At 40.0% G+C, this 26,471-nt stretch overlaps 3 protein-coding genes across 7 annotated transcripts; 1 reads left to right on the top strand and 2 right to left on the bottom strand.

The window, feature by feature from the left end:
• Positions 1 to 587: 587 nt before the first annotated feature.
• LOC147317801 (cyclin-G2-like) lies at positions 588 to 6,631 on the bottom strand. Of its 2 annotated transcripts, XM_086315139.1 has the most exons (8): positions 6,068 to 6,628; positions 5,448 to 5,570; positions 5,183 to 5,320; positions 4,824 to 5,074; positions 4,614 to 4,692; positions 4,437 to 4,535; positions 3,167 to 3,369; positions 588 to 1,426 (listed from the first exon to the last, which is right to left on the bottom strand). In XM_086315139.1, the coding sequence occupies exons 2-8, from the start codon at positions 5,568 to 5,570 to the stop codon at positions 1,315 to 1,317; spliced, it is 1,005 nt and encodes a 334-aa protein (XP_086171265.1). In that variant the 5' UTR covers positions 6,068 to 6,628; the 3' UTR covers positions 588 to 1,314. The 2 variants fall into 2 exon arrangements, with proteins under 2 accessions (XP_086171265.1, XP_086171266.1); XM_086315140.1 differs by lacking the exon at positions 5,183 to 5,320 and having other exon boundaries at positions 6,068 to 6,631.
• LOC147317800 (uncharacterized) lies at positions 6,311 to 21,112 on the top strand. 4 transcript variants are annotated; one of them, XR_015131883.1, is made up of 23 exons: positions 6,311 to 6,921; positions 7,004 to 7,061; positions 8,831 to 8,970; positions 9,288 to 9,454; positions 9,580 to 9,689; positions 9,769 to 10,072; positions 10,166 to 10,218; positions 10,464 to 10,574; positions 10,711 to 10,792; positions 10,950 to 11,072; positions 13,629 to 13,844; positions 13,985 to 14,221; positions 14,563 to 14,731; positions 15,988 to 16,140; positions 16,490 to 16,602; positions 16,820 to 16,978; positions 18,230 to 18,322; positions 18,518 to 18,640; positions 18,992 to 19,155; positions 19,455 to 19,505; positions 19,700 to 19,761; positions 20,049 to 20,534; positions 20,723 to 21,110. XR_015131883.1 is itself a non-coding variant. In XM_086315137.1 (23 exons), exons 1-22 carry the CDS (start codon positions 6,789 to 6,791, stop codon positions 20,162 to 20,164), a joined length of 2,937 nt encoding a protein of 978 aa, XP_086171263.1. In that variant the 5' UTR covers positions 6,312 to 6,788; the 3' UTR covers positions 20,165 to 20,207; positions 20,723 to 21,103. The 4 variants fall into 4 exon arrangements, 2 of the variants coding, with proteins under 2 accessions (XP_086171263.1, XP_086171264.1); XR_015131884.1 differs by having other exon boundaries at positions 6,312 to 6,921; positions 20,122 to 20,207; positions 20,723 to 21,103; XM_086315137.1 differs by having other exon boundaries at positions 6,312 to 6,921; positions 20,049 to 20,207; positions 20,723 to 21,103.
• fam47e (family with sequence similarity 47 member E) lies at positions 20,327 to 26,471 on the bottom strand. Its single transcript, XM_086315141.1, has 4 exons — positions 26,195 to 26,471; positions 22,289 to 22,616; positions 22,043 to 22,168; positions 20,327 to 21,694 (listed from the first exon to the last, which is right to left on the bottom strand). Exons 1-3 carry the CDS (start codon positions 26,227 to 26,229, stop codon positions 22,046 to 22,048), a joined length of 486 nt encoding a protein of 161 aa, XP_086171267.1. The 5' UTR covers positions 26,230 to 26,471; the 3' UTR covers positions 20,327 to 21,694; positions 22,043 to 22,045.

Raw genomic sequence — 26,471 nt, 5'->3', positions numbered from 1 at the left:
CACAAAATAAAAAGAAAAAAAAGCTAAAAATACAGAAAACTCCCCTCAAGGGCCGTGATTCCACTTTTAAACACGCAAATAAACAAACCAGCAGTTCAGGGTTACGTCTAAATTTGGACAATACTGAGCCTGTTCCCGGTGTAGAATCTTCACATCCACATTAAACAAATATGTAGAACTGCTTTCTTTCAATATTCTTAAAAATTTAAAAGATTAAATTAAAACCCTTTTCTCAGTCTTTCAGTTATCTGCCACTTCTCCATGTCATGCGTTGCATGTCTACTCTCTCCTATAGCTTTGTTCTTCTATTTTGTCTCTTCTCTTTCCCCTCACCTACTAGCCCAAGACAGCAGCTCTCTTCCTGTTAAAAGAGAGTTCTTCTTCCCCACTGTCCGAAAGTGCTGCTCAAAGGTGATCATTTGAATGTTGGGTTGGGGGATTTTTTTTTTTTGCCATTATAAGGGTTGTAGGGTCTTCATAATACACTTTGAGACAAAAACAAATCTAACTGAATTAATCTTAGAGGTCAAAATGATAAGACTTGACAAAACCTCAAAAAGTAAGAAAATAAAAACAGAACAAAACACTTAAAAAGTATTTTTTTAATTGGAGGGATTATTACTGACCTTCCAACATATTTCACATTATATCTTAATACAATACACATTGAGCACCATGTTTTTTTCTTATTTTTTTACATGTTATGTACATTTTTTTAAAATGTTTTTTTCAGTAAGCTTATCTTGGTAAACATGAAAACATTCACTGTCACATATTAAAAATCATCCATGCATTTACAGGCTGGTATTTTCCCACCACAACGTCATATATTTCACATTAGAATAACATTTGTTAGTTAGCACACTGACATCTGCAGAATACTGTGAGTATGTGTGGCATATAATATATATTAAGAAACAATAAAAGGATGTGGATGTGCTAGTGTGTTAGCTGGTACTCAACAGTGAAGGTGTCTAATTACTGACATCCTAAAGTTGTTACTTGTGCCTCACTAGTTTTCCTGGAATGTGTCGAGTTTAGACACAAACAGAAGACATTCACATGTATTGCCATTGAGCTGCCGAGATATTGCAAATTTCTATTTTGCACTATTATGATATGTTTTTGTTTTTTAGTTTGTTTTACATCAGAATAACAGTAAAATGAATTAACACAGGCACTTAATAATCCAAACCCGTCACTTGGCATACATACGATACACGATACACAAGTGAAACACACAGGTCTGCCCTGAAATCTGTTACAGTTCAGGGGACAAATACACATCTGGTGTTACTGCACAACTGGGAGTCGTTATTCTCTGCAGTTGAGAAAAGTGGAAGGGAAGAAGGCTCCTTCACCGTCGCTTCCTAACGAGCCGCATGGGCTGTCCTCTTCGCAGCTCATGTCCTCACAGGAGTCCTCGCTATGAGACAAGACAGCATTAATACTCAATGTTTCCTTTGTTTAATCGTTACAACCCTACTTACAGTCATTTTGAATGGGATTTAAGCAAAGTCCCACTCGAAACAGCACCAGCACCGTTATTTTTATAGCATTTTCCAAATTGACTTTGATTTCATTGGTTACTGCTAGATAAAATCTTAATCTTGAACAGAATCTGTTATATCTGATAGAAAAACACCTAGAAGCTTTCCTGATTTGACCTAAAATAAGGTTTTAAACAAGCAGCAACCTCCGCAGCAGAAAAACTGAAGTGCCTCTCGTGGCTGCGTGAAGCTGATGGTGGAATTATGGGTGTGGCTGCCTCACACAATAGGACAGTGTCCCATCATAAGCAGCTTTAGCCAATCGCTCTGCCTCACTTTGGTTAATGTGACTCAGTGAAGTGGAGTCTTCACTGTTCAATTTTAGTGAGTAATGTTCTACATTTTGATGCATGCTCAGCCAGTCAGATAAAGCAATCCCAGAAAGTTGAATCTGTTCATCTGGACACGGCGTCAGAAAACATTACGTCCAGATGAACAGAATTAACTTTCTGGGACTGATGTTTTATCATATTTGTAGGTGACCTTCTACTAATAATAAGATTTTTGGGTGTGTGTTTCTGTCTACAGTTTGTAGATGTAGCTTCCCTGCTAGTGTGAGCAAAAAACATTCAAAAAGGAATAAAAGAGAAAACATATTTGATACAGCGGTTGCTAAAACCCTTAGAATTCAGGTTCAAAATGCAGAGTCCTAACTCACAGAGTAAAGTTAGTCTTTGTTTTTATTTTCCTCTGGAAGTTTCTACATTTCTACCACCATCTTTGCTCTCCAAGAGCCACGCCTCACTCTTTTAATGTTTCTGGTTTTGGTTTAGTAGTGAAATCAACTAAGGGAATAATGAGTCCAGAGTTCTATTAATGCTAACCATAACCTAATTGAAAGTTAATTGAGAATAATTCTTCTTCAGCACATATTTAACCAATCATTTTTACAATTCTGCTGTAAAATTAGAACTTGAAAAATGACGTTTTGACTTTTCTTAAGCCATTTGTACACAGCGGTTCTGCAGGCTCTAACCTGCTGGATCTTGAAAAAACAAAACAAAACACACACACACACAAAGTATGCATGTTAGTACTAATATGTGAAGGACAAATTTGTGTTATCTGAATGCAGCTTTACAGATCCTCTTACAAAGTAAATACAATAAGCATGTATGGAGGCTAGGTGGAAAAATAAAAGGCGAATCTATTTTTTCACCTGCTGATCCAGCTTATCATCACTTTTTAATACAGTTGCATCCATAGAGCACACATCTCTTTTTTAGGGCATGTTTTATTGTGAGAATTGTGTGTCAAATTATGTACACTAGAGAGAGTCAATATGCAGGACAGAGGATCAAAGGATAAACATAGCAGTCTAACATAAACTGTATCCTAGTATAAAGTCCGTGCGATGTTAGATTGCACTGATATGAGAAGAGATCGGCTAAAACTCCTAAGCGTTCATTGCTATCGACTGTGCTGTTTCCTGTAGTTACCTCTTCTAAACCACTGCATTCCATTAATGTGAATACATTTGCTGTGTGCTACACATGAGCTGTGGAAAATATTCTGACCTGATTTTACCATAATTATCCCATTTAGTTTTCCAAGGAGCCCAGCACACCCGAGAAATCATTATAACACAAAGAAGGTAGAAAAGATTAACTATTAACCTCTCGCTTTCATCCCAGCTTCTCTCGGGAATAGTTGGCAGACCGGGCACACTGAAGTGACTAGTTTGGAGATTCTGAGCCGTCCTCCTTGACACGATCCAAACAAGCTTTTTGTTGTCTGGTTTGTTGCATTCGCTCGAGCGGTACTCCACCATGCACTTGGCCACATGTTCCTTCCAGTGGAGTAGCTCACTGTCACTGATCTGAAGAGAAGAAGAAAAACAGGAAACATCTGAGAGGTTACAAACAGGAATGGCCTTAAAATATATATTTTTTAACAGTTTTCCCATGCACTCTACATGCATTTGGCCAGGCAACAATAAGTAATTTTACACATTTTACAGTCTCCGCGGGATTACACCGGCCAAACTGCAAACAAGTTTTCTGAACACAATTATCTTTAAAAATATAACAGGCTACGTTTACACACCAGATACAGGTGCTTCATCTGGGGGAGTAACATTTACTCTTGACTTTTGTTTATAGGTTAGACTGGATTTTTAAGGGTTTTAAAAGCATATTAGTGGTCACCATGTCTCTAAGGGAGAGACTTTGTCTGCTGCTTGTAAATTTTTCAGTTTTAATAAAAATTAGACTTGTTTTGCAGTCATGTCTGGTCGCACCGTTTCTGTTTGGACTTTCATGTTGAGTGGGGTGAGACAGCTCCTCCAAACACAGGGATAGGTGAAACAAAGACAACATGTTTTTGGCTGGAGACAGAAAAGTTGGTGCCAAACGAGTTGGAAGAAAAAGTCTAAATATAAATAGCTTCAAATTCTCATTTCACAGCTATGATAAGACTACAGTGAAACTGCCAAAACATTAAAAACCACAACATCAGGGATGTGGAAGCTCATCTGGCTCCATCACAATTCCCGAGTTGCTTCCCATTGAAAGAAAAAGAAAGAAAGAAAAGAATTAAAAATGTGACCTTGACCTTGGGCAAAAGTTGGGTGAAGACGCATTAGGTGATAATTATGTGCAATCCTGATTAAATAATGACCAATATTGTAGCAGGAGTCGCAATTCTTGTGAACTGTGAACAGATGCATGGATGGATGACGGACTCCTGACTCATAAGTACATTAAACCTTCAGCTCGATGAGCTAAAATATCATCAAACAAAATTTTTCTTGTGAAAAGTACACTATAAAAACTAAAAACTAATATGATAATACCCTGATAATACCCTTGTTACTAATATATTATGATGGAATAATACTGACTGTTTGAGAGAGGATTTAGCTGCCGCACCCTATTCTCTTCATACCTTTACATGTCTTTGGAACTGCTGGACAGTCTTCAACAACATGACTGACTGGGGGGCTTCAAATTCCTGAGCAATGAGGGCCAGCGCCAGCACGGATGGCTGTGAAGAAGAACAGATTAATTAGTCCTGATACTCCAAACTAATGCTGCTATGCTGTAAAAGTGTCACCTTGCTTACTTTTGCTTTAGAGAAAACAAGCCGGCATAAGCAGGCTTTTAGCTGGGCTTCCAGTCTCCCAATGCTTGGGATCTCCTCCCTTAAAATATAGAGGGAATCCTAATGTGATCTGCTAGTACAAGCCTCAGTCAGCAGTAACTATTTGACCAGCTCCAATCAGTCTGGAGCAGCATTAGCAACAAGAAAAAGTAAATACAAAAAAATATTTACCTTCCAGCAGACAGGGATGTGAAGGCGGAGTAGTAGAGGTGTAGAAAGGTTAAGGCTGTCACTGCTTTGGGCTCCACACTGAGCTTCTCTGAGATGATCTTCTCCATACGACACAGGTCTGACACGGTGAACTTGCTTTGGCTGATGCGAATAAGCTCATGAGTGGGTGAGACATTGCTTTCCTCCTCAACCATTTTGGCAGCAATGTGAAGACAGCAAACTCCAATACAGGGCAAATGCTTAGGCTGCACCTATCATCAACAGAAATGAGCCAAAATCCAATGAATCAAAGTCAAAGGAGACTAAAGGGCATTAAACATGCACAGTTGCAGTCTTGGCGTTTAACTTGGAATTCTTACTTTCATAATGGTGAGAAATCTATCAAGTAAATTGACAGCTTGAACAAAAGTTTGGGTGCAGTAGCCAAAGAAGCTGGTCAGGCTCCACAGTTCTTCCACTCTGGTGTCTCTGCATTTTGCAGATACTCCGCTGTGATTCTACAAATGTACCACTATATATTAGAAAGGCATCACTGAAAATAGCAGTCATTTTAGCAAACACATATGCCTGCAAACACAGCTTTAAAAAAAACTCCACAAAAACAAAAGTAGGTCAGTGGGCTACCTCTGTGGAGGCAGACTCCATCAACTTCAGGCCAGTCTCCCTGGGAAGAAAGTTGTACTCTGTCGCACAGCATGACTTCAACTCTTTCAAGAGCAAACTGTCAACGTCCTGAAGATCCCTCATCTGGAAAACAACACAGTGTAATATTTGTATCCAAAAGACTGTCAGAGTAACCCTATGTTGACTGTAACTGTTGCCTCCTAAACCACACCTACAGGCTGTCCGGTATCCCTACGAAAAAATAAATAAATAACTAATCTGGTATATAACCTGACGATCGTTACAATATTATAAGTGATTTATTAAGTGAATGCATAAAATATGCCGAAGCACAACTACTAAACCACCACCAAATCGAAGTAGATGTAGATATTTGAGCTAAATGACCACTGACCTGAAACTAGGTCACCGGGCTAATCCAAACAGGGAGATGATTTCATATTACAGAGTTAATAGAGCTAGGCTATTTCCTTCTTTTGGGTTTTAGAAATTGTGTTTTGAAAAACAAAAACATCAATAATTGCCAAAAAAAAAACCCAAAAAACATTCGGGGGCGTCACCCACACAAAGTACTCCAGCGTAAGCTAACTTAGCTAGCGCTAATCAAGCAGTCGTTTTACCTTGCCCAGGAGCGGAAGGCGTGCAGGATAGTAACAGCTCCGTGACTTCAATTTAGATTTCACTCCTCCATGTTTCCATTTTGATTGGGATGATTGACGAGAAATAATAAAATAAGACCTCGATCACCGTCGAAGAGCGACGACCCCCTCCCCGCCGCCCGTAATAAACAAGCAGCTCCGGACCTGCTGGGGAAAACTACTTTAACCATCATGCATCTCTAGAAACGCAACGTCTTGCCTGTTGGCGTCACAAAGTGGCACAAAAAGGCGCCTGTTGGCGGTGACAGTCGTCGGCAGTACTTATGTTTACGGTTTACGGTCACTTAACCGATAAACTTGCAGTTCATCGGTTCTGACTTTCACATACAAGTCTGTCATTATATTTTAACGGTTACACTCAAAGACCGCTCAACTACGTCGGCCAAATTAGCTACGGATTAGTGATGGCTCTTGTGGCACGGCTCCCAAAGAAGAGCTGGCTCTTTTGGCTCCCAATTGCTCTTAATATATTACCATCTGTAGCCTCATATTTTATCTTTATTTGGCAAATATGATGGGAGTTGGCTCTTCCAATTAGAGCCGATGCTTTTGCGCATGACACGTCACTACCACCGATGCTGTTTCCATGGTGATGAAACTGCGCGCTCTAGCAACTCGTTAGCAGTTGTCATTTCCAGGTTCTTGTAAATGTCTTAATCAATGACTTGACATAAAAAATGAGATGTCTTCCACGGGGTCCCAGCCCTCTGAGCCCCAGAGCTATAGGCTTTCCATCAATAGTGGCACTAACGTTTTACGATACCATTACACAGCGAAAGATAGAACAGCAACAGCGGCAGGAACTGGAACCGCTGGTAAACTAAATAAGCAAAGTATTGCCTGTTAGTATGCTAAACTTTGTTTCAGTAACTTGGACGGTTCCTATTTACTTTACAGATCCCCATGATGGCCCTCTTCCGTTGAGATTCAACAGTGTGACACTGGAGGAGCTGAGGTAAGGTTCCTCACCATAACTTAACAGCTTTTGCACTGAAAAAATGACGCGCACTACGTTTTTTGTCCCAAAGATGCTAAAGGACAGACCCAATGAAAGATAAACATTAAAAAAAAGAACTTAGACTTGCTTCTTTCACTCTATTGCACTGTATTGAACTGAAAGGTAGATCATGCATGTGCCACTCTTGGATGGACTGTTATAATTCCTATTAATCCGGCTGTTCTAAAAGCTCCCTGAAAAAGCATCCAAATCATCAAATCGTCATCCAAGTCACAGCAGCAAGAGTATTAACAGGGACTGGAAAGAGAGATCGCATTTGTCCCGTGTTGGCTCCCTGTTGAAGCCAAAATTGAATAGGGAACGGTTCTGGCTCCGTTCCTCTTCACCATCTACACTGCAGACTTCTCCCACAATTCCACCCAGTGCTTCCTGCAGAAGTTCTCTGATGACTCTGCAATAGTCGGCCTCATCACTGATGGGGACGACAAGGAGTACAGAGGTCTGACCCAAGACTTTGTGGACTGGTGCCAGCTGAACTACCTCCAGATCAACGCCAGTAAAACCAAGGAACTGGTGGTAGACTTCCGCAGGCACAAGCATTCTCCACTGCAACCACTGAACATCCAAGGTATGGACATTGAGGCTGTGGACAGCTACAGGTACCTTGGTGTTCATCTGAACAATAGACTGGACTGGACTCATAACTCAGACGCCCTCTACAGGAAAGGGCAGAGCAGGCTGTACCTGCTGCGGAGACTCAGGTCGTTTGGAGTGGAGGGCCCACTCCTGAAGAAATTCTATGACTCTGTTGTGGCTTCTGCTATCTTTTATGGCGTGGTCTGCTGGGGCGGCAGCATCTCTGCTGGGGACAGGAAGAGACTGAACAGGGTGATCCGAAGGGCCAGCTCTGTTCTAGGATGCCCTCTGGACCCAGTGGAGGTGGTGAGTGACAGGAGAACGGCGGCTAAGCTGTCATCCCTGATGGACAACATCTCCCACCCCATGCAGCAGACTGTGACAGCACTGAGCAGCTCCTTCAGTGGGAGACTGCGGCACCCACGGTGTGGGACGGAGAGATTTCGCAGGTCTTTCCTCCCCACTGCTGTCAGACTCCATAATAAAGACTTTAACTGATCAAGCACACACATCCATACATATGCAATAATACTAAGTGCAATAATCCTTTCTGTCATCGTTGTATTTTTACTCAGTTGTATATAGTATTTGTATTTGTATTCTATTTTTATCTTATTGTATATTTATTTTATTTTATTCTACTGTATATAGTATTTTATTTTATTCTATTCTGTACAGTTGTGTACTGTATTTATTCTTATTGTATTCTAATTTTTGCCTCATAACTTTTGCACTGTCCACTTCCTGCTGTGACAAAACAAATTTCCCACGTGTGGGACTAATAAAGGTTATCTTATCTTATCTTATCTTAATATCTTAGAGACCTCATAGTACCATATTATCCTAACAGAGCACTTCATTGTAAGACTGCCCTGTCAGGCTTACTTGTGGTTCACTGTGCTTTAAGTAAAGTGGGAGGCAGAGCCTTCAGCTATCCTCTCCTGTGGAGCCAGGTCCTGGTTTTGATGCATGGCAGTCTTCCTCACAGCTTTAACGATTAGGCTTAAAACATTCTGTTTTGATCAAAGAAAATAAATCAGGCTGTGCTGCAGTGGGTACCATTAGTAAACAAATCTGAACTGAATTCACTGTATGAGTTAGTCTAAGCCTGAGCTTCTATGTATTGACAGTGATGAGCTTGATCGCCGCACCAAAGAAACCCAGAGACTACAAGAAGAGGTGGAAAATGCAACTAAGGTGGTTCTGGAGAGATTTGGCGGCAGCTGTAGGTCACCTGGACAAAGCTGCCATGATATTAAACCTCATATCTGTAAGTACAAGTGTTTCCACACATCTTGTTTATGCCGCTCTAACTTGAAAGATGGGGGGGAAATGTGTTATCTAATGGCTTATTTATTATTGTTTTACAAAATCCAGAGTAGAATAAAATGGCTGAAAACTAAAGGCACAGAAGTACTGAAGCTCAAATTCTTCTAAGCTATTTGGGTCTCAGAAAATGTTTAAATCCAAATAACTAGCATGCATACACAGATATGAAGGGAAAGAATTCAACATAAACAAACACCCTAGCTTAACAGTGACAGTGTACGCTCTGAGTGTTTTAAACATCTGTTGCTGTTTTGGCAGATGACTCTCCTGGAGATTCCTCCTTTCTTCCAACCCACCAGCAGGCAGTGACTCAGCCTTTGGTCTTTGGTCTAGCCCAAAGGGACATCAGCTCTCCTGGAAAGCAGGTGTTAGAAAATGCAATGGATGACTGCCTTCAGCAGCTGTCAGACTTGCAGCTCAACAAGGTTCATATTTTATTGCAGCCATGAAATCTTATGTAATAGTTTGGTCATGTGTGATGTTAATAGCAGAGGAGGGTAGTGCACTCTCTGCATTATGTATCTTTTATGTTTCATCTCCCCAAACACAGACAGTTAATCAAGCTGAACAAGAAACATGCTGTCCTCAGAAAGCCATCACAAACCTGAAAACTGAGCTGCATAAAGTCCAGATGGAGAATGATGCCCTGTCTGACCTGAGGTGAAAACACAGATACAGTTCTACATATATAAAATAAAATGCCTGAATCACTTTGACCCACAAATCTTTTGATTTATAGATTAAAGGATTCGAGGAAACACGTTGATCAGATGGAAAAGATGCTGTGCTTGTTGGAAGAGCTTCAGAAACTCAAAAGGTCGAGGGACAAGAAGCTGCAGGAGATGGAGAATGAGGCGGTCGCGCTTAATAGGAAAGTTGAAACATTGGAGCAGACCATAAAGGAGGTGTATCATACATTGGATGGGAAACAATCTGAGCACTCAGTTACCAGCACTAAACATGAGAATCGCAAAACGCAGCAATTTATTCCTAATAAGGCAAATGTGGATCTCAATGACAAGCTACAGGGGAGGCCTTTTTTGGTAAGTGATAGCATTCAGTAGAGTACAATAATGGGTGTATTTTGCAAAAAAAAATATGACTCTCATGATTTATTTCTTTCTGTTTCATATCAGTCAGAAGAACAGATGGGGAACAAGGAATACAGTGGAGCAATTGAACAAGAAAGGTATATCATTTTCCTAACTAATCAGTGAATTCTGTCATTTACTGAATGTCAACAACTGCCCATCACAGATTCTTAGAGCTGGGTTTGTCAAACCTGTTGTACAAAAGCTAAAGATTTTCCATTCACTCACACGAAGTACAAAGTAAAGCAGCAAATTTACATCAAAGAAACAAAGTAAACTTAAAAAGTTGCTGTGCCCTACCTTAACCGTGTAAATAAACCCTGTGCAAAATGTGTCGACTTAGACTGGAACACCTCATTTCAACTCTTGGCCAGGAGATGGCGATGTTGACTGATATACTGAGCTCATCGAAAGACAACAGCTTCAACTTGTGTGCCAAAGTGGAATTGCTCAAGTAAGTGGCTGTGAAAAAATGTCTTCTTTTTATTATTCATCAGATAGTTTGCAGTGATAACTCCCTGCTGGTTTCTGTATTACTGTAAACCTGTCAGACAATATGAGAAGTATTCACTCATGATTTGTATACCCAGAAAACTCACCGTGAGACCGCCCTCACTGCACGAGTATCAGGCCAGAGAATTGGAGTCAACCTTTTCCAGCCTTAAAGATAAGGTAAAGATGATGTTGAAAAGATGAAGTTATTAAGTAAGGCACATATAAATTCGCTTCTCTGAACTGTGCTGCTTGGATGTGGAGAAGCAGCACCAGTAAATGGCCAGTATGTGCGTCTTTTTTATGTGGTTTGTGAATGTGTTTTGTCATGTTGTAGGTTTGTGGTCTGGAGCAGCAGCTAAGTGAGGCTCAGACGCAGCTCTTGAGTGCTCAGCAGCAAGAAAAAGACAAATCATTGCAACAGGCAATGGAACTTCATTCTCAGCTTAAACAACATAAGGTGTGGTACCACAGTTTTGCTTCTGTGCATAAACTGTTATGTCGGTGTATTAAAGTACAGTGGTTATGCCGGATTAAACTTTGTGTCAAGTTTAGGTAAAATTATGTAATTTATTTAATCTGCTTGTGAAAATTCTTTAGCTGTAGGTGGGAGTGGTCAAAGACAATTAGCAAAACCAGAAGGAGGCTTTTTATAAATGGATGGGTTTTAAGGTTACTAGGGCAGTATAAACTGAGCCTGTACCACCCCTCTTGTAATAACTAATATTTTCATACTGTTCTTATGTACTGCACCGCCATCTATACAATAGGGCAACAATTTCCTTTATAGCAACTGAAGTTTGAACATCCTGACTGATCAGGTCTTTCTGTAATGCCAACACTAGAAGGCTGGAGTTCATTGTTGCTGTGAGGCAATATGTAAAAAACAATGTAACTGGGCATGCAAATTACAAAGCAACAACACTATCCAAGAGACCTGGGTTTTTTTCTGTCTTAAAGTTAGCCTTTGGGCATTAGCTAAGGATGGAAGCATGATCATTGAGGTAATGAGCCTGTGTTACCTCAGTTAAAAGAAGTCTGTGTATTTTCCTGTTATTTGATAAATAAAATGTGTTGCCAAAGGCTGAGGAAAGGAAATACAGTGTTTTTTATACAACTCTGGTGATTTTTCAGTCACCCAAACAAGCTATTTAGGCATACACTGGTCATACACTGGGCAACTGCTATCTCCCGCTTGGCATTAGTGTTGTGTAACGAATAAAGTTTTTTCCCACATGCCATCTAAAGACACAAAAGCTAATTGGACTCAGTAGTTATCATTTCCAGTTGGCTATTTAGCCCATGTGGATTCAACAAGGTTGCTGTTAATTTTGGCCTCATGATTTACTATACTCACAATCTTACTATGTAAGGAGCAGTTCTCACCACCATAATCCCTGTCCCCAAGAAACCTAGGATCACTGGACTAAATGACTACAGACCCGTGGCTCTGACATCTGTGGTCATGAAGTCATTTGAGCGCCTAGTTCTCTCCCATCTCAGGACCCTCACGGCCCCCCTCCTGGACCCCCTGCAGTTTGCATATAGAGCCAACAGGTCTGTAGACGACGCCATCAACATGGCCCTACACTTCATCCTGCAGCATCTGGACTCCCCAGGAACCTACGCCAGGATCCTGTTTGTGGACTTCAGCTCTGCCTTCAACACCATCCTTCCAGACCATCTCCGAGACAAGCTTTCCCAGATGAATGTGCCTGATCCCATCTGCCGGTGGATCACTGACTTCCTGACGGACAGGAAGCAGCATGTGAGGCTGGGAAAGAATGTCTCGGACTCCCGGACCATCAGCACCGGCTCCCCTCAGGGCTGTGTTCTTTCTCCTCTGCTCTTCTCCCTGTACACCAACTGCTGCACCTCCACCCACCAGTCTGTCAAGCTAATCAAGTTTGCAGATGACACCACCGTTATTGGACTCATCTCGGACGGGGACGAGTCTGCCTACAGGAGAGAGGTTGAACGTCTGGTGTCCTGGTGCAGCCACAACAACCTGGTGCTGAATGCCCAGAAGACAGTGGAGATTATTGTGGACTTCAGGAAGCACACAGCTCCACTCCCCCCCATCATCCTGACTGACACCCCCATCACCTCTGTGGACTCATTCCGCTTCCTGGGTACCACCATCACCCAGGACCTGAAGTGGGAGCCCACCATCACCTCCGTCATCAAGAAAGCCCAGCAGAGGATGTACTTCCTGAGGCAGCTGAAGAAATTCAACCTGCCAACACGGACGATGATGCAGTTCTACACTGCAATCATCGAGTCCATCCTCACCTCCTCCATCACCGTGTGGTACGCTGGAGCCACTATCAGGGACAAACAGAGACTGCAGCGTGTTGTGCGCTCTGCTGAGAAGGTGATTGGCTGCAGACTCCCATCTTTGCAGGACCTGTACACCTCCAGGACATTGCGGCGTGCAGCTCGGATCTCAGCTGACCCTTCTCACCCTGGACACAGTCTGTTTGACCTGCTCCCCTCAGGCAGGAGGCTCCGGTCCATTCGCACCAGAACCTCTCGCCATAAGAACAGTTTCTTCCCCTCTGCTGTTGGACACATGAACAATAACCATATGACTGTTCCCACCACTAACACATGACCCTACGCTGTGTTCACTGCATCATTCCATGTTTGGCACTGATCACCACCTGCACTCATGTATATATCTTTCAACGTAGCACTCTTAATTCTTATTCTCATGTATATATCTCATGTATATCTCATGCACATATCTTTCCACGTAGCACTTTTAATTCTTATCCCTACTTTTATTTTTTTCCATGTCTATTTAAGTGCTATTTATGACACTATGTTTGCACTGAAGCACCGCAGCAATTTCCTAATGTTGTAAACCTGCTCAACATTTGGCAATAAACCCCATTCTGATTCTGATTCTGATTCAACGTTCAGAGAGGGTTGCCTTAATGTGTAAAATTCCAAAAGATTATAATTTTTGCCCATTCCAGTGCAGGCAACTCACTGTGCTTCCTGCTTTATCCAGAGGTGCTGTGACCAGCAGCAGTGTGAGCTCCAGGAGGGATTAAAGGTCCTTCGAGGGCAGCTGAAGGTGACTAAGGAGCAGCTTCACCAAGCTGGGGAGGAGAAAACCCGCCTAGAGGCCCTGCTGGAGCAGAGGGACCACGAGGGAAGGAAATCCCAGGAACTCCTGTGGGAGAAAGACAAAGAATTCCACTTAAAGCAACAAGAAACTCATCAAGTAATACACTTAAGAAAATGTGTTTGTGTCAGGTGCTTTTTTTTCTTTAGAGAGAATATTTTTTAATTTTTTTTATAAATTTTTTTGTGGGGGGAGAGATCACCATTTTCAGTGAATTCAGGCTTAAATATTTTTTTTAGCATCTTAACAGGTTAAAAGAGGCTCAGAGTCAGTGCCAGACCCTGCAGATAGAACAAGAGACATTGAAGCTGAAGCTGAGTGACAGAGAGAAGACGATAGATCTTCTAAAGTTCCAGATCGAGAGCAGCATCCAGATGACAGTCCAACAAAGCTGCACCATCGATGATCTTCAACAGGAGAACAGCCTCCTCAGCAACCAGCTCAACCAGCACAAGCTGGAGATGCAGCAGCTAAGGGTCAGAAGCAAGTATTAGGTCAAAACACATTTTTCCCTTTCTTTTTTCCTGTTGACATGTCCTAATGCAGGGGTGGGCAATTCCAGGCCCCGAGGGCCAGTGTCCTGCAGGTTTTAGATCTCACTTTGGGTCAACACACCTGAATCACATGATTAGTTTGTTACCAGGCCTCTGGAGAACTTCAGGACATGTTGAGGAGCTAATTTAGCCATTTAAATCAGCTGTGTTGGTTCAAGGACACATCTAAAACCTGCAGGGACACCGGCCCTCAAGGCCTGGAGTTGCCCACCCCTGTCCTAATGCCACCTTTTCTCTTTTTTCTATTACCATTTGCCGGTAAGGCTGAGGTAGATCGCCATAAGTCCCACCTGGCTGCTGTAGAGCATGAGAGACGACAGCTCGAGGCCTCTGTGGCTGAGCAGAGCCAGCGCATCCGGGAGGAGACTCTGGAGAAACAGCAGCTTACCACCCAGCTGGAACTGCGACGTGTGCAGTTAGTTAGCCTTACTAGTGAGTTGAATGTACCCTGTTTCACAATCAGTGAAATAAGGTGACTGGTTAAAGCGTAGTCTGATGAAAGTTTAAAGATGCTGTTCAGCTGATTAATGATGATTCTGTTGACAGTAATGTTTAAGTGATCTGTGGTTAACACAAATCTGCCATTTCTCTTGTTATTCATTCCCTTTAAAGAAAACTGTGTAATTAACCAAATTGTGGTTTAGGAGAATTGTTTACACCCTTACTGTATGTGACATGCAGTTTGTCTCACACTATGCAATAGAATATCTTAAAAAAGGCTTTAGGTTTTGTAAGAGAGGCATTCCACTCAGACTTTGAGGAGAATTTAGCAAAAGCATTGTAATCTTGGTAAGAGTCTGATTTCCAGGGAGAAAAAAAGCTGTTTAAAAACTTCTCTTTGGGAAAAGCCAGCAAATAGATTAAAGTTATTACAGTTACATTCAGGTGTTAACCAATGAAATTGAATTTAATTTAGATAACACTCAAAAATACCTTCATAGTAAGCACAGAGAAGTGTTTGAAGTTTTGTGCTTGATTACCTTGAATGATAGACCCTGACTCTGTTCTGTTACTGAGTGGAGACATGGATAGTTATTTATGTGTTTGTTTGTTTTTATCTTTCATTTTAAGAGGAATTCCTGTTGAAATTAAATCTCTTTTACCAGGGTGACCTTGTTCCCTTGCCCTCATTACAGTACTAACCTAAGTATCAGTGTCCAGGTTAATATAGACATGTCTGAAATGTGCTGCCTAGAATAGTAAGCTGGCAAAGTACATTTTTACTGTATTCAGGGTTTTCCTGCACATATCAACGACCCTCACTGAAGACAGCTTAATTTTCTCAATTTTAAAACACATTATTTCTTATCAAATGGACAACAACGACAGGAGAATGCAAAACGTTTTGTTAAGTGTAAGAACACTGTGTAAACCCTGTATAACATAAGCTAAGCATCCATCTTTGGGTCGTCTGATACCTCTAATCAATAAACTGCTGAAGTCAAGCCTTCCATTTACCAGGAATTACTGTGTAGACCATGGAGGCGTTTCTCGAAAAACTTTAGCTCTCCTGGCTTTTAGTCTAATCAAATTATCTTCTTGTCCTGCTGTGTTAAGAAAGCAAAGAATTATGTTTGGTATGTTTACACTGTTAACCAAGCCCTTCTGTTGTGGTGTGTGTTTGCTTATGTGTTACCGTCTATTTCTCTCTCTGGACGTAACACGTGTTTGTCCGGGCACGATTTCAGAGGAGCACAAGGAGCTGCAACGGCTGCACAGCTGTAAGAACGAGGAGCATGAGGGTGTGGTGCTGAATCTTCAGAGTCAGATAAGGAACGCCCACGATGAGCTAGATCAGATCCAGAGCACCTTGGGGACCCTCAAAGGGGCTGACAGACATGGTTTGATCAATGTTTATAATTTAAAATGCAACTTAATTAAAAGTCTTCATGAACAAATAAAACTCTGAGGAACTGCTTGTGATTTTCATATATATTTGGTCAGGTGCACAGATTACAGTGAAGTACTTTCACGTTAGCGACCTTTAGTATCACAGAGACATTTTGCATTTCAGAGAACAAAAAATTTAATATTAGTGAAATGTATTCAATTCACTTTCTGACCTCCTGTGCTTCATTTCAGTCTGAGAGATGTAATCTGTAATTCCCTACCCTGTAATCCATCCTAAAGAAGAGCTCTGTGATTATTTATGTTGCCATCTTTCTGTCCCATGGTTTGACTCCACTTCAGGCCTCCAGGTAGCCTTGGACATGCAGAAGGAGATCACTGGCAGGAGAGAGCAGGTGGACTTGATGCAGAGCAAAATTCAACATCTGGAGGAGAAAGTGGAGAAGCTGCATCACGTGAGCTTTTACCATGTTAACTTTTGACAAGTTAGCTCTTGATGACATAGCAGTCAAAATGTCTTAATCAGTAGTCTTCAAATATGCAACACTATACAACTGTTTTTTTGGGGGGTTTTTTGTTGCTTTTTTGGCAGTTAATTTTTCATACTTTTTCCAGTTCTTCACATTCATCTGAAGTGAGATAGGCATTACTCCATGTTCTCTTCTTGTCCAGGAGAAAGACTGCCAGAACTTGGAGACCGAGCGTCAGCTCCAGGAACTAACCTTCGTCAGGGAGGAGAAGAGACAACTTGCTAACGAGCTGGAGGTGCTTCGCTCCAAAGATCAGCAGTTAACAGATAGGATCAGTGAGCTGGAGGCAATCCTTCACAAGGTGGCATTCATTTACACTTCATTTTAGTCATGACACAATTTTTGACACCTGCAATTTTTAGAAGCGTGAATATGTTGGTGACTGCCTGAAACATGCAGAGGTTTGCGTGTAAGCAGTGTGCGGTGAAGAATAAATGTTTTAAAATACACTTTCTCCTCAGGGGGTAACTGTTTTCTTTTTTAACAGTTTCCCCTGTTTGCTTTTTTTTCCTTTGCTGACACTGTTTAATAAAATCATAAAATGCTCTTTACTCTTCTAATTATGGCCTGAACTTTACTGGACCATTGTAACACCTTGATTCTTTTCTTTTCGGCCATCCTGATGTAGATTTGCTGCTGTGCTTGTGATCATTGTCCTGTTCCGTGACACAGTTACGGCCAAGCGTCAGCTGACACATATATGACCACATATTTGATTTTAGAATACTTTAACATACAGAGGAGTTCATGGTCGACTTAATGACTACAGGTCCCATGGCTGCAAAACAAGCCCATTTCATCCCTTTGACTTGGCATGAAGTATTTAAGCTGATAATGCTCTGTTTGGTTTTGTGGCTGTGCATTATGGCCAAATGTTTCCACTTTGACTTTGAAGAACATCGTTCTAGAGGTCCTGTGGTTTGTTCAGATTTCACTTAAGCTGTGTAGCCTGTTCTTTTTAGAGAGAGAGGAAGCTTTCTCCTGGAAACCCTTCCAAGCAAGCCATACTTGTTCAGCTTTCTTCAATAGTCATGCACCGGAACATTTAACATGCTAACTGGCCTGTAGAGTTGGAGAGGTAGCTTTTGGGTTTTTTCCTAATTCTCTGAGCAATGCGCAGTCTGATGTTGCTGGGGTATCCATTCATGGGACGATTTTGGCATTGTGTTAATTAAACAGCTGAATGCACCAGACCAAGCTGCCAAAATTCTGGTTTTATACAGGTGTTCAAGTCTGATGATTAGAAAATCCAGTGCATTTTGATTAGTAGCACCTGGCTGACTCTTATGGAAGCAGTACATAATCTTCCCCATTTACATGATGGGCCCACATGCTTCTGTTAATGTTCATTATCCTTTTTAAATAAAAATTAATTAAAAGATTCTACAATTGGTAGCATCATACTTTCCTGTTTCCCAAAGAATAATTGTGTTCCTTTTGAATTAAAAGTTCAAAATTTTATAGAGACAAGTATAAAAAGGAACTTTGTCAGTCCTCTTGTATCTCTGTTTGTGTCCCAGTGTGACCGCAGTTTCTTTTTGTATTTCAAAAGATGTCGGAGAGCTTTGCAAACTGTCAGGATTTTATCCAGCTGCGGGAGCAGGAATATTTCCGCTTAAAACTCCACCATGCCCTCCACTTGAAGGTAAAGCTGTTCTACATAATTAGTAGGACAGAGCTTTTTTATAATCAAGAATATGCTGTATTCTATGTCTGTGTATAGAAAAAAACACAATAAGTGCTCAATGCTAAGGTTCTCAGCTGTGTGTTAGGCTAGGCTATAATTTTTAAATATTGCACATCTTTCAGTGGGAGACATGACCACATTTGTTTTCTGTAGGAGCTCCAAGGTCAAAATCTGCACACAGCTCTGAAAGTGTGTCCACCTGATCTGGACTCCCTGATCCCATCTGCACACACTGCTCCACCTTCCTCCCAGCATGCCTTCAACGCCAAGATCAAGGTACAGTGAGAAACTCCCTATATCTCGCCTATCCCTCCTGCTTTCAGTCTGTCAAGTGCTTGTGTGAATCATTTTATTTGGCTGTACAGACACGAGACATCTGCTCAGCCTTTGAATTGCATTCCTGGAGCTGGGAAAGAAAACAGACTGTAAATAATTTCAACACAGGGTTGAAATGCTATTTGTGTTGGACTGCGGAGACAGTTTTATGTGTTTTTATTGATTTAATTCAGATAAAAGAAGACTGTCCCATATATTTTGATTTCACTGTTAAAAATGAACATTTTAATAAATATATTACCAAATATCACTTCATTTACATTGTCATGCACATCTTTTTGGCTGCTGAAGTCAAGGAGGCAGCTGGAGAGCCCCACTTGTGAGCTCAGATCTCTTGACAAAATCCTGAGAGGAGGGATTTTGGAGAACCCTGGACCACACACCGATAACAGCACCACTGGCAGCAGCTTCCACAGGAGGAGGTCTGCACCAGAGAGAGTACACAGAACCGCATTGTACGTCTGGCTCAGTTCCCACACACCCCAAGCATTAGCTTTATTCTTAGGCTGACTTAGGTCACATATGGAAATCATGTGATATTTCTAAGTGAGCAAGAAATCATAGATGAGCCCTGCGTGGTGAGTGCTTTCACTGACCACACAGTTTCAAAGTCTATGTTGTAATATAAAATGTAAAAAAATTGCCTTTTATCATTCAAATGCTTGTATGTACCCAAATTTCTGCTGTACTCTCATACGCTCTTGTTATATCTCACTTTACCCATATTGTAATATTTCTTTTGTCTGTGACGCAGAACTGATCATTGCGATACTGGCTACAAACTGAGGAGAAATACCTTCAGCAGGTAGGGAAAGTGCCCCTTGTTTTTGTTTTTCTAAATATTTTGCATGACTTTGTGAGTGTGACTTGCCCTAAGGCTGTGAGATGATCCCACCATATAGCCATGTGACCTGTTACCTCTCATGAAAGGTCCTGCAGTGTGCTACAGGCCTGTAAAGCAATGTAATGAATCTCTGTTTGCACACACACTGTGTACAGCGAGCTATGTTTCCTGAAGACAGCTGAACCAGATGAGAAAATAATCAAGTCCTTCAGTCAGAGTGAGTTTCATAAGCAGTTTTTATTTAATATATCTAATTTCTTATTACTAAGCATTAATTTATTTTATTTTAATTTAATTTTAGACCTGCAACAGTTTCTTATCACTATTAATTGGTCTTGGTTGTTGTTTGGTTAAATACGCAGGTTTTTTTAAGTTACTGAACAAGAAAATCATCAAGAAAATATTTAATAGATAGTTTAATAGATAACTCTAGATAATGCAAGATAGAGCAGTTTAATAAAATAAGATTTGGTTTAAATCTGTAACAGACACTCTGCTTTTTAGGCAATTTTATATTAATACCAGAGACTGCAGTGAGGGATACTTCCTCACCACCGCTACTCTCACTGGGTCGCAGGTCACCAGTCCACTCTCTCCTGACCTCTGACCCCAACAACTAACAGAGACACGTCAAAATGCTTCTGAACCCCTCTTCTTTTATCAGTAAGTTCTTAAAGTTCTTAATGATCACAACTGAGCAAAACTGAGGTCATTCAGACAGTAGTCAGGAACAAACCAAACTGATTTGAACACTTTTACTTTGAAAACTGTTTCCTGCTGTTGATGATAGTTACAGTTACATTGTTTTAAAAAACATGTTACAAGCATTGTTCACTCTACATCGATATCATGACATGAGTCAACTGTTTGTACAGATTGAGTCATTTATAGTTTATTCTTTTACTGGAGAGATCAAGGCAACCATTTCAGAGTCTTTGAATGTGTAGGAAAGGCTGAATAACATCAACAAGAAGAGTCATGTAGTTAAAGGTAAGTCAGTAACAGATGAAAAGACTTTTAGGTGTGACAGCAGCTGAAATCCAGTTCTGCGTTAAAGGCTATTACACTTGTCCTTTAGCATCTCACAGCATCTCATGCTTAACATTCCATTGTGTTTCTGATTGATCATAATCTGTCAAATATCATACCTTTATGTTTTTTTCTTTTTTGTCTTACAGATGCCTCATTTTTCAAAGGTCACAAGAATGAACTCTGACAGCAGAAAGTTTTGAAAAAACAAGAATTTCACTCACATGTACTGTACCAGTGTACCTCCACATGTGATGTGACAATAAAAGTGATTTGATTTGATTTGATTGATTTGAAAAAACAATCAGCTGTATTATCATGTTTAAATAAAGTGCTTGAAAAATGTGAAGTCTCTTAATAATTATTTTATTCATAGCATAGATTTATAATAAATTTACAATAAAAGCTGTGATTCAAGTAGTTGGGACACATGCTGCCCATACAGTACATCTAGTACAGTTGCGGCTGCTTTTAGGGACTCTGGAAATCTTCTGCCATCCTTTGTTTATAAGCACTACTTAATTATCCATATTTCCTTTATATGATAACAAATATACACACCTCTTGTTATTGATCTTTATCTTACTCTTCAAAAAAAGGAGATTCTTTAGAAATAAAGTCATACTTAAACACCCTTGTCCTTTGTATCCTCTTGAGCTTTTTCCATATACAAACGATGTGGACCTACCACACAGAGGTCTTTAAATCCAAATATTTTGTATCCTCTTCACTCTTGATGGTTTGTGTTACTTGCCATGAAACCAGCTGTTTGTTACGTTAGACGGGAAAGGACGATGGGTTTTCTTGAGATTTGTGCCAGATCCAAGTCCCCATTCTATCTCTTGTTTACATTTTAGTTCAGCTACTTGGACCTGTTGCCAGACTCTTGAATTTGTTTATTTTTGCACATAACTGTTTTTTTCCTCCCCAAGTAAAAGATATCAAAATTTATATTTCACTTATATTTGTGATCTGTACTGAATTTTGTTCTTGCTTTGGAAATATGAATAGCCTTCCTGGTTGGGATTTTATACAAAAACCTGAGAAGTTGCTGTGTGCTTGAATGGGCACAATTGGTGGCAAACAGACTTGAAGGAGGAGCACCATCAGAAGCATTCATCCTGCAAAAGTCAAACATAAGTATCATGTCATTATAATAGTTATTTTGTAACTTCTGCGAAACAGTAATGTGCTCTCTTGTTAGTTTGTTATCTCAAACTGAAAAGTTTGAGATAACAAACCTTTTACCAGGAATCTCCTGAAAACTATACTTTGATGTCCTTACTTGTGTTCAGTTTTACTGAGACCAACTGGTCTCTCTTGATACTCTTTATATGTGTTTTTTTATTATATAGAAGGGTTTCTTGGAGTTGGATTTTGGACATCGTGACTTCTCTGCATTTAAGCAGAGAAGTCATGTTGGGCATTACTAAAATAGCCAGGTATTTCTAAGCTGCGTGTGTACCTACATTTTAAGTTTGGCTGTTTCCTGTTTTGACCTCCTCCTCTGCGAGGTCTTCTGAAGGTGCAGGAAGTGCAGAGGCATTGCTCACACTCAAATCTGGGTCCAAAACAGCCACCACCCGATTAAATAACTAGAGAACAATAAGACCATGTAAATATGTTTTAACACAGTGTGAAGGTATTTGCCTTCATTCAGGCATCATTTATCTGCCTAACCTGAAGCTATGTCATTCTGGCATAGAGGAGCTTACTTCAGGAGTCAGGTGATCCTTATAGTGAGGGTACATAGCCAGAGGGTGCTGCTTGAGTTTTTCCTCTACAGAAGCGACATACGTACTGCGAATCTGCTTCTGGATCATCTGCTTTGAGAAGCAGGCATGCTCTTTAGAGATGCTCTTTCTAGGCGTTTGACTGGAGTTGTGCTCTTGAGTCCCCGGGAAAATAAGAGGTGAGACTCCTGTGTAGACCCCAGGTGTCACTGATGAGCAGAGACTGGTGTTTGTGAAACGCCAACACCTGATAGATGACAGCTTGTTATCCGGGGCTTTAAGATACTTTGCTTGCAACCTTTCCCTGTACCTGGGGATTTAGAGAAACGTAAAAACTTTGTGAAACAACATGAATACAACCCAGTAAAAGCGAATTTGTGTTGTTCAGAGAAACAAAAGCAGATATATCAAAGCAGACACTCATTGTGCATTTCCTGCTGAACAACACAGATATTTTTCTAGAAGCTGTTTTTCATATTCTGTTAAGAAGAAGGTTGAAAATGTGCAATTTATATATATCACAACAGCAGTTGTGACAGAAGTGTTTGCCCCTTTCCTATTTTTTTGTATGTTTGTCACAATTAAATGTTTCAAATTATAGAATTTAAATATTGGACAAAGATAGCACAAGTAAACACAAAATGCAGTTTCTAAATCGCGGTGTTTATCATTAACCTCCTATGACCTGGTGTCCACATAGGTGGACATCACATTTTGGGTTGTCTAGAACAAAATACTAAATTTTGCTCTACAAGGGCCTGATATCCACTTACAAGGACATTATACTGCCAATGTCCTATCGAAATTTAAAGCGAATGTCCTCATATGTGGATCTTATTTTTCTCAGAAACAAAAATCAGGTAAAAAAAAAAAAAAAATCGCGTAACTCTTTGTTTTTATATTCATCAGGTCCCAGTCAGCCCAAATAGCAAAGAGAAATTAAAGTCAAAGTCCTGACCTGAATGCAACTGAGATACTGTGGCATGACCTTAAAAAGGCGGTTCATGCTTGAAAACCCTCCATCATGGCTGAATTACAACAATTCTGCAGAGATAAGTGGGCCAAAATTCCTTCTCAGTGCTGAAAAAGACTCTTTCACAGTTGTTGCTGCTAAGTTGGCCCAACCAGTTACTAGATTTGGGGGGCATGTAGGTTTAGATATTGTTTTCTCCCTTAATACTGTCATTCAGAAATTGAATATTTTAATTACGGTACTTGTGTTGTCTTTGTCTAATATTTAAATATTTTGGATAATTTGAAACATTTTTGTGTGACAAACATACAAAAAATAGGAAATCAGGAAGTGATGGTGGAGAGGAAGATGCTCTTTTTAACAGGAAGAAACATCAAGCAGAAGGAGGAAGTGAATGGAAAGACACAATGTATTAAACACTCTCATAGTTTATGAGAGAATGCTGTAGTGGGAGTGGAGAATAAAAGACATGCAGTGCATCGTGGGAAATCTCCCAGCAGCCTGACTGTATAGAAGCCTAACTAAGGCATGGTTCAGACTCACTTAATCTAGCCCTACCTATAAGCTTTAAAACAAAAACTAAAAGTAGGTAACGTCTGTCTCCTGATCATAGACAGATAGCTCGTTCCACAGGAAAGGAGCGTGGCAAGTGAAGGCTCTGCCTCCCATTCTACTTTTAGGAGCTTTTCTAAAGTTTGGTAATGTGAAGTCTTTAATATGTCATGGAGCCTGGTCCTTCAGGAATGAAACTTTTTTTTTTTTTTAATTAAAGTGTCTCATCATGTAAGCAGACACTTTTTGTGTATTTGAAAAGGTAACATGCTTCTGCTTCACATACTTGCACTCTGTTCTCTGAGTTGTCTTTATATTTACCTCTGCCAGCTAGACACTTATGTAGTCTGTACTAACTCCCATGTCCTTCTTTATCTGCTCAAATGATAAAATGGTTTATTTTTTAAAAAGGCTTGATAGTTTATTTATTTATTTAATTATTATTATTATTTGCTGGAATGGAATTCAACAAAATGTTCTTGTGTTTAGACTTTTTGATACTGCAAAAACATTCTCCTACATGAACACCCTTATCTGTCTTTCCAAACTTTTGGCAGTAGCAATATCATATTTTGTAGCATAGCGCAGTTTAAAGCAAGTTCAAGTTTCAGATTCTTACTGAGGGAAATTGGAGTAGTCTGGTGTATGACTTTTACCAGTTTCAGATATATTATGCTACAGTCTGCAAAGAAAGCAATGTTTACTTCTGGTAGTGTGACCTTTATAAGCTTTCCAAGGGTATTATTAGTTGTATGACAACTGTATTCATCACCTTTGTTAACTAAGAGTCTCCTTGGTTGTTCAGATCTTTATGAAAAATTCAGGTGAGGAGTGTCCGAGTTAATGTGCCATAACATTTGCATGATGTCTACAGAGACAATATATGCGAAAATCTATCAACAAAGACGGTGTTAGTATATCTTGTTGGGGATTAAAAATCTTATTTTGGGACATAGCCAGCAAACTTTTCAAGCACTCTCTATCTAACTTGAAAAAATGTTATTGTTTATTTATTAATTCTTGTGGCATGCCAGCATTTAATCCTTTTACCCGCTTAAGAACAGTGGCATTATATTTTGTTATTTGTGTTTCTCTAGTTCCCTTAGATTACCTGCAGACTGGTGTTGTCTTATTATTTATTCTGTACTGTGTTCTCAATCTCAGAGATATTGAAATTCTTAACCAGGGTAAAGCGTCCAGCTGTGTCGCCTCTCTCTCAGCAGCATAATGGCATACATCAACCCCCCCCCCACTTACATGCACATCTCTCATCCTTTAGAATATAAATAAAGATATAAATAAAGCAGCTCAGTGACAATTTTAAATAGCACTCTTTCCATGTGTGCGGTGATGTAGAGTACCATGTTTGTCTTCTCTAGTCCTGCCTCTCCCTTTTCCTCTTCCTCATCTGAATTCTATGTATTTCTCAAGTCTCCTCATCCCTGCCCTCATACTTGTTCAGGTTAGGTGGGCAAACACAGGAAGTAGGTCTAAGAGGCAGCATCAGTGATGGTGAACAATATGTGGACATCATATTTTGGGTTGTCTAGACCAAAATACTAAATTTTGCTCTACAAGGACCTGATATCCACTTACAAGGACCGTATACTGCTACTGTTCTATCAAAATTTAAAACGAATGTCCTCATATGTGGATCAAATTTTTCTCAGATACAAAAATCAGGTTAAAAAAGAATCTGGTAATTCTTTGTTTTTACATTCATCAGGTCCCAATCAACCCAAATAGCAAAGAGAAATTAGGAGGTTAAACCAGTGCAATGGTCTGAAAAGTAAAAATGAAATAGGTATTAGAAATGCATACATAAAATACTGCCAATAATACAACTAGGAAAAATGCTCTTTGAAGCAAATTGTCCCTCAAGCGTAGAAGCAAAATATGAGTAGGAAATTAGTATTTTATGTAACTGTCCTATTGTAGCCATTTTATAATATTATATTTTATTGTTGAACCTATGTGAGATGGAGTTAAATTCATTAGATAAGCCCTTATGTTACTTATACGGTGTTTTATACGCATAAGGTTACTCAGCATATAAATTAACTGGAGCATGCAGGCCTGCTGCACTGCAATACAACATTAGCATAAAGCTGAAATAATTTTACTTGTAGATGAGTAAATGCATTTATTGCTGTTTGCCAGAAATAAAGCAGTCTGAAAGGGGATGTTATGTATTAGTTCGATTTCTATTTACAAGTAACATTAGTTAACACTATTACATTACAAGTACATCTTTTTAGACAGTGCAATGACACTTCTCTTAGCAGTGGTTAAAAAGGGCGAATGCAAATATTTTCTTGTAAATAAAAGAAAAAGTACAGTAAAAAAAAAATTAAGTGACTTACCAAGGAAAAACTGGTTGTTTGGTTTTAGACTCCATCTTCGTAAATATTATCTGTTAATGAGTTTTGGAAAACCCCACGAAAAACAAGCGTTACGTTTGCTGACTCGTGACGTTCGACGGCGGTTTGTTACTCAGTAACTATGGTAACAGCGGAAGCCGCAAAAACTCTAGTTAATTTGCTAAAACTGCTAATTTTCATATGAAAGGAACCCAGGTTAAAATAACTTTTGCTTTCATTATGTCTCCGCTGTGTCACATTTAAGGTGTACAGCAAACAA

This window comes from Aulonocara sp. 'chitande type north' Nkhata Bay, linkage group LG12 (assembly GCF_057382095.1).
Source record: "Aulonocara sp. 'chitande type north' Nkhata Bay isolate Kocher_YH1m ecotype deep benthic linkage group LG12, A_spYH_male_GT1.1, whole genome shotgun sequence".
Classification (NCBI taxonomy): Eukaryota; Metazoa; Chordata; class Actinopteri; order Cichliformes; family Cichlidae; genus Aulonocara; species Aulonocara sp. 'chitande type north' Nkhata Bay.
The sequence above is the reverse complement of the archived record's forward strand: the minus strand, read 5'-3'. Positions and strand labels throughout refer to the sequence as shown.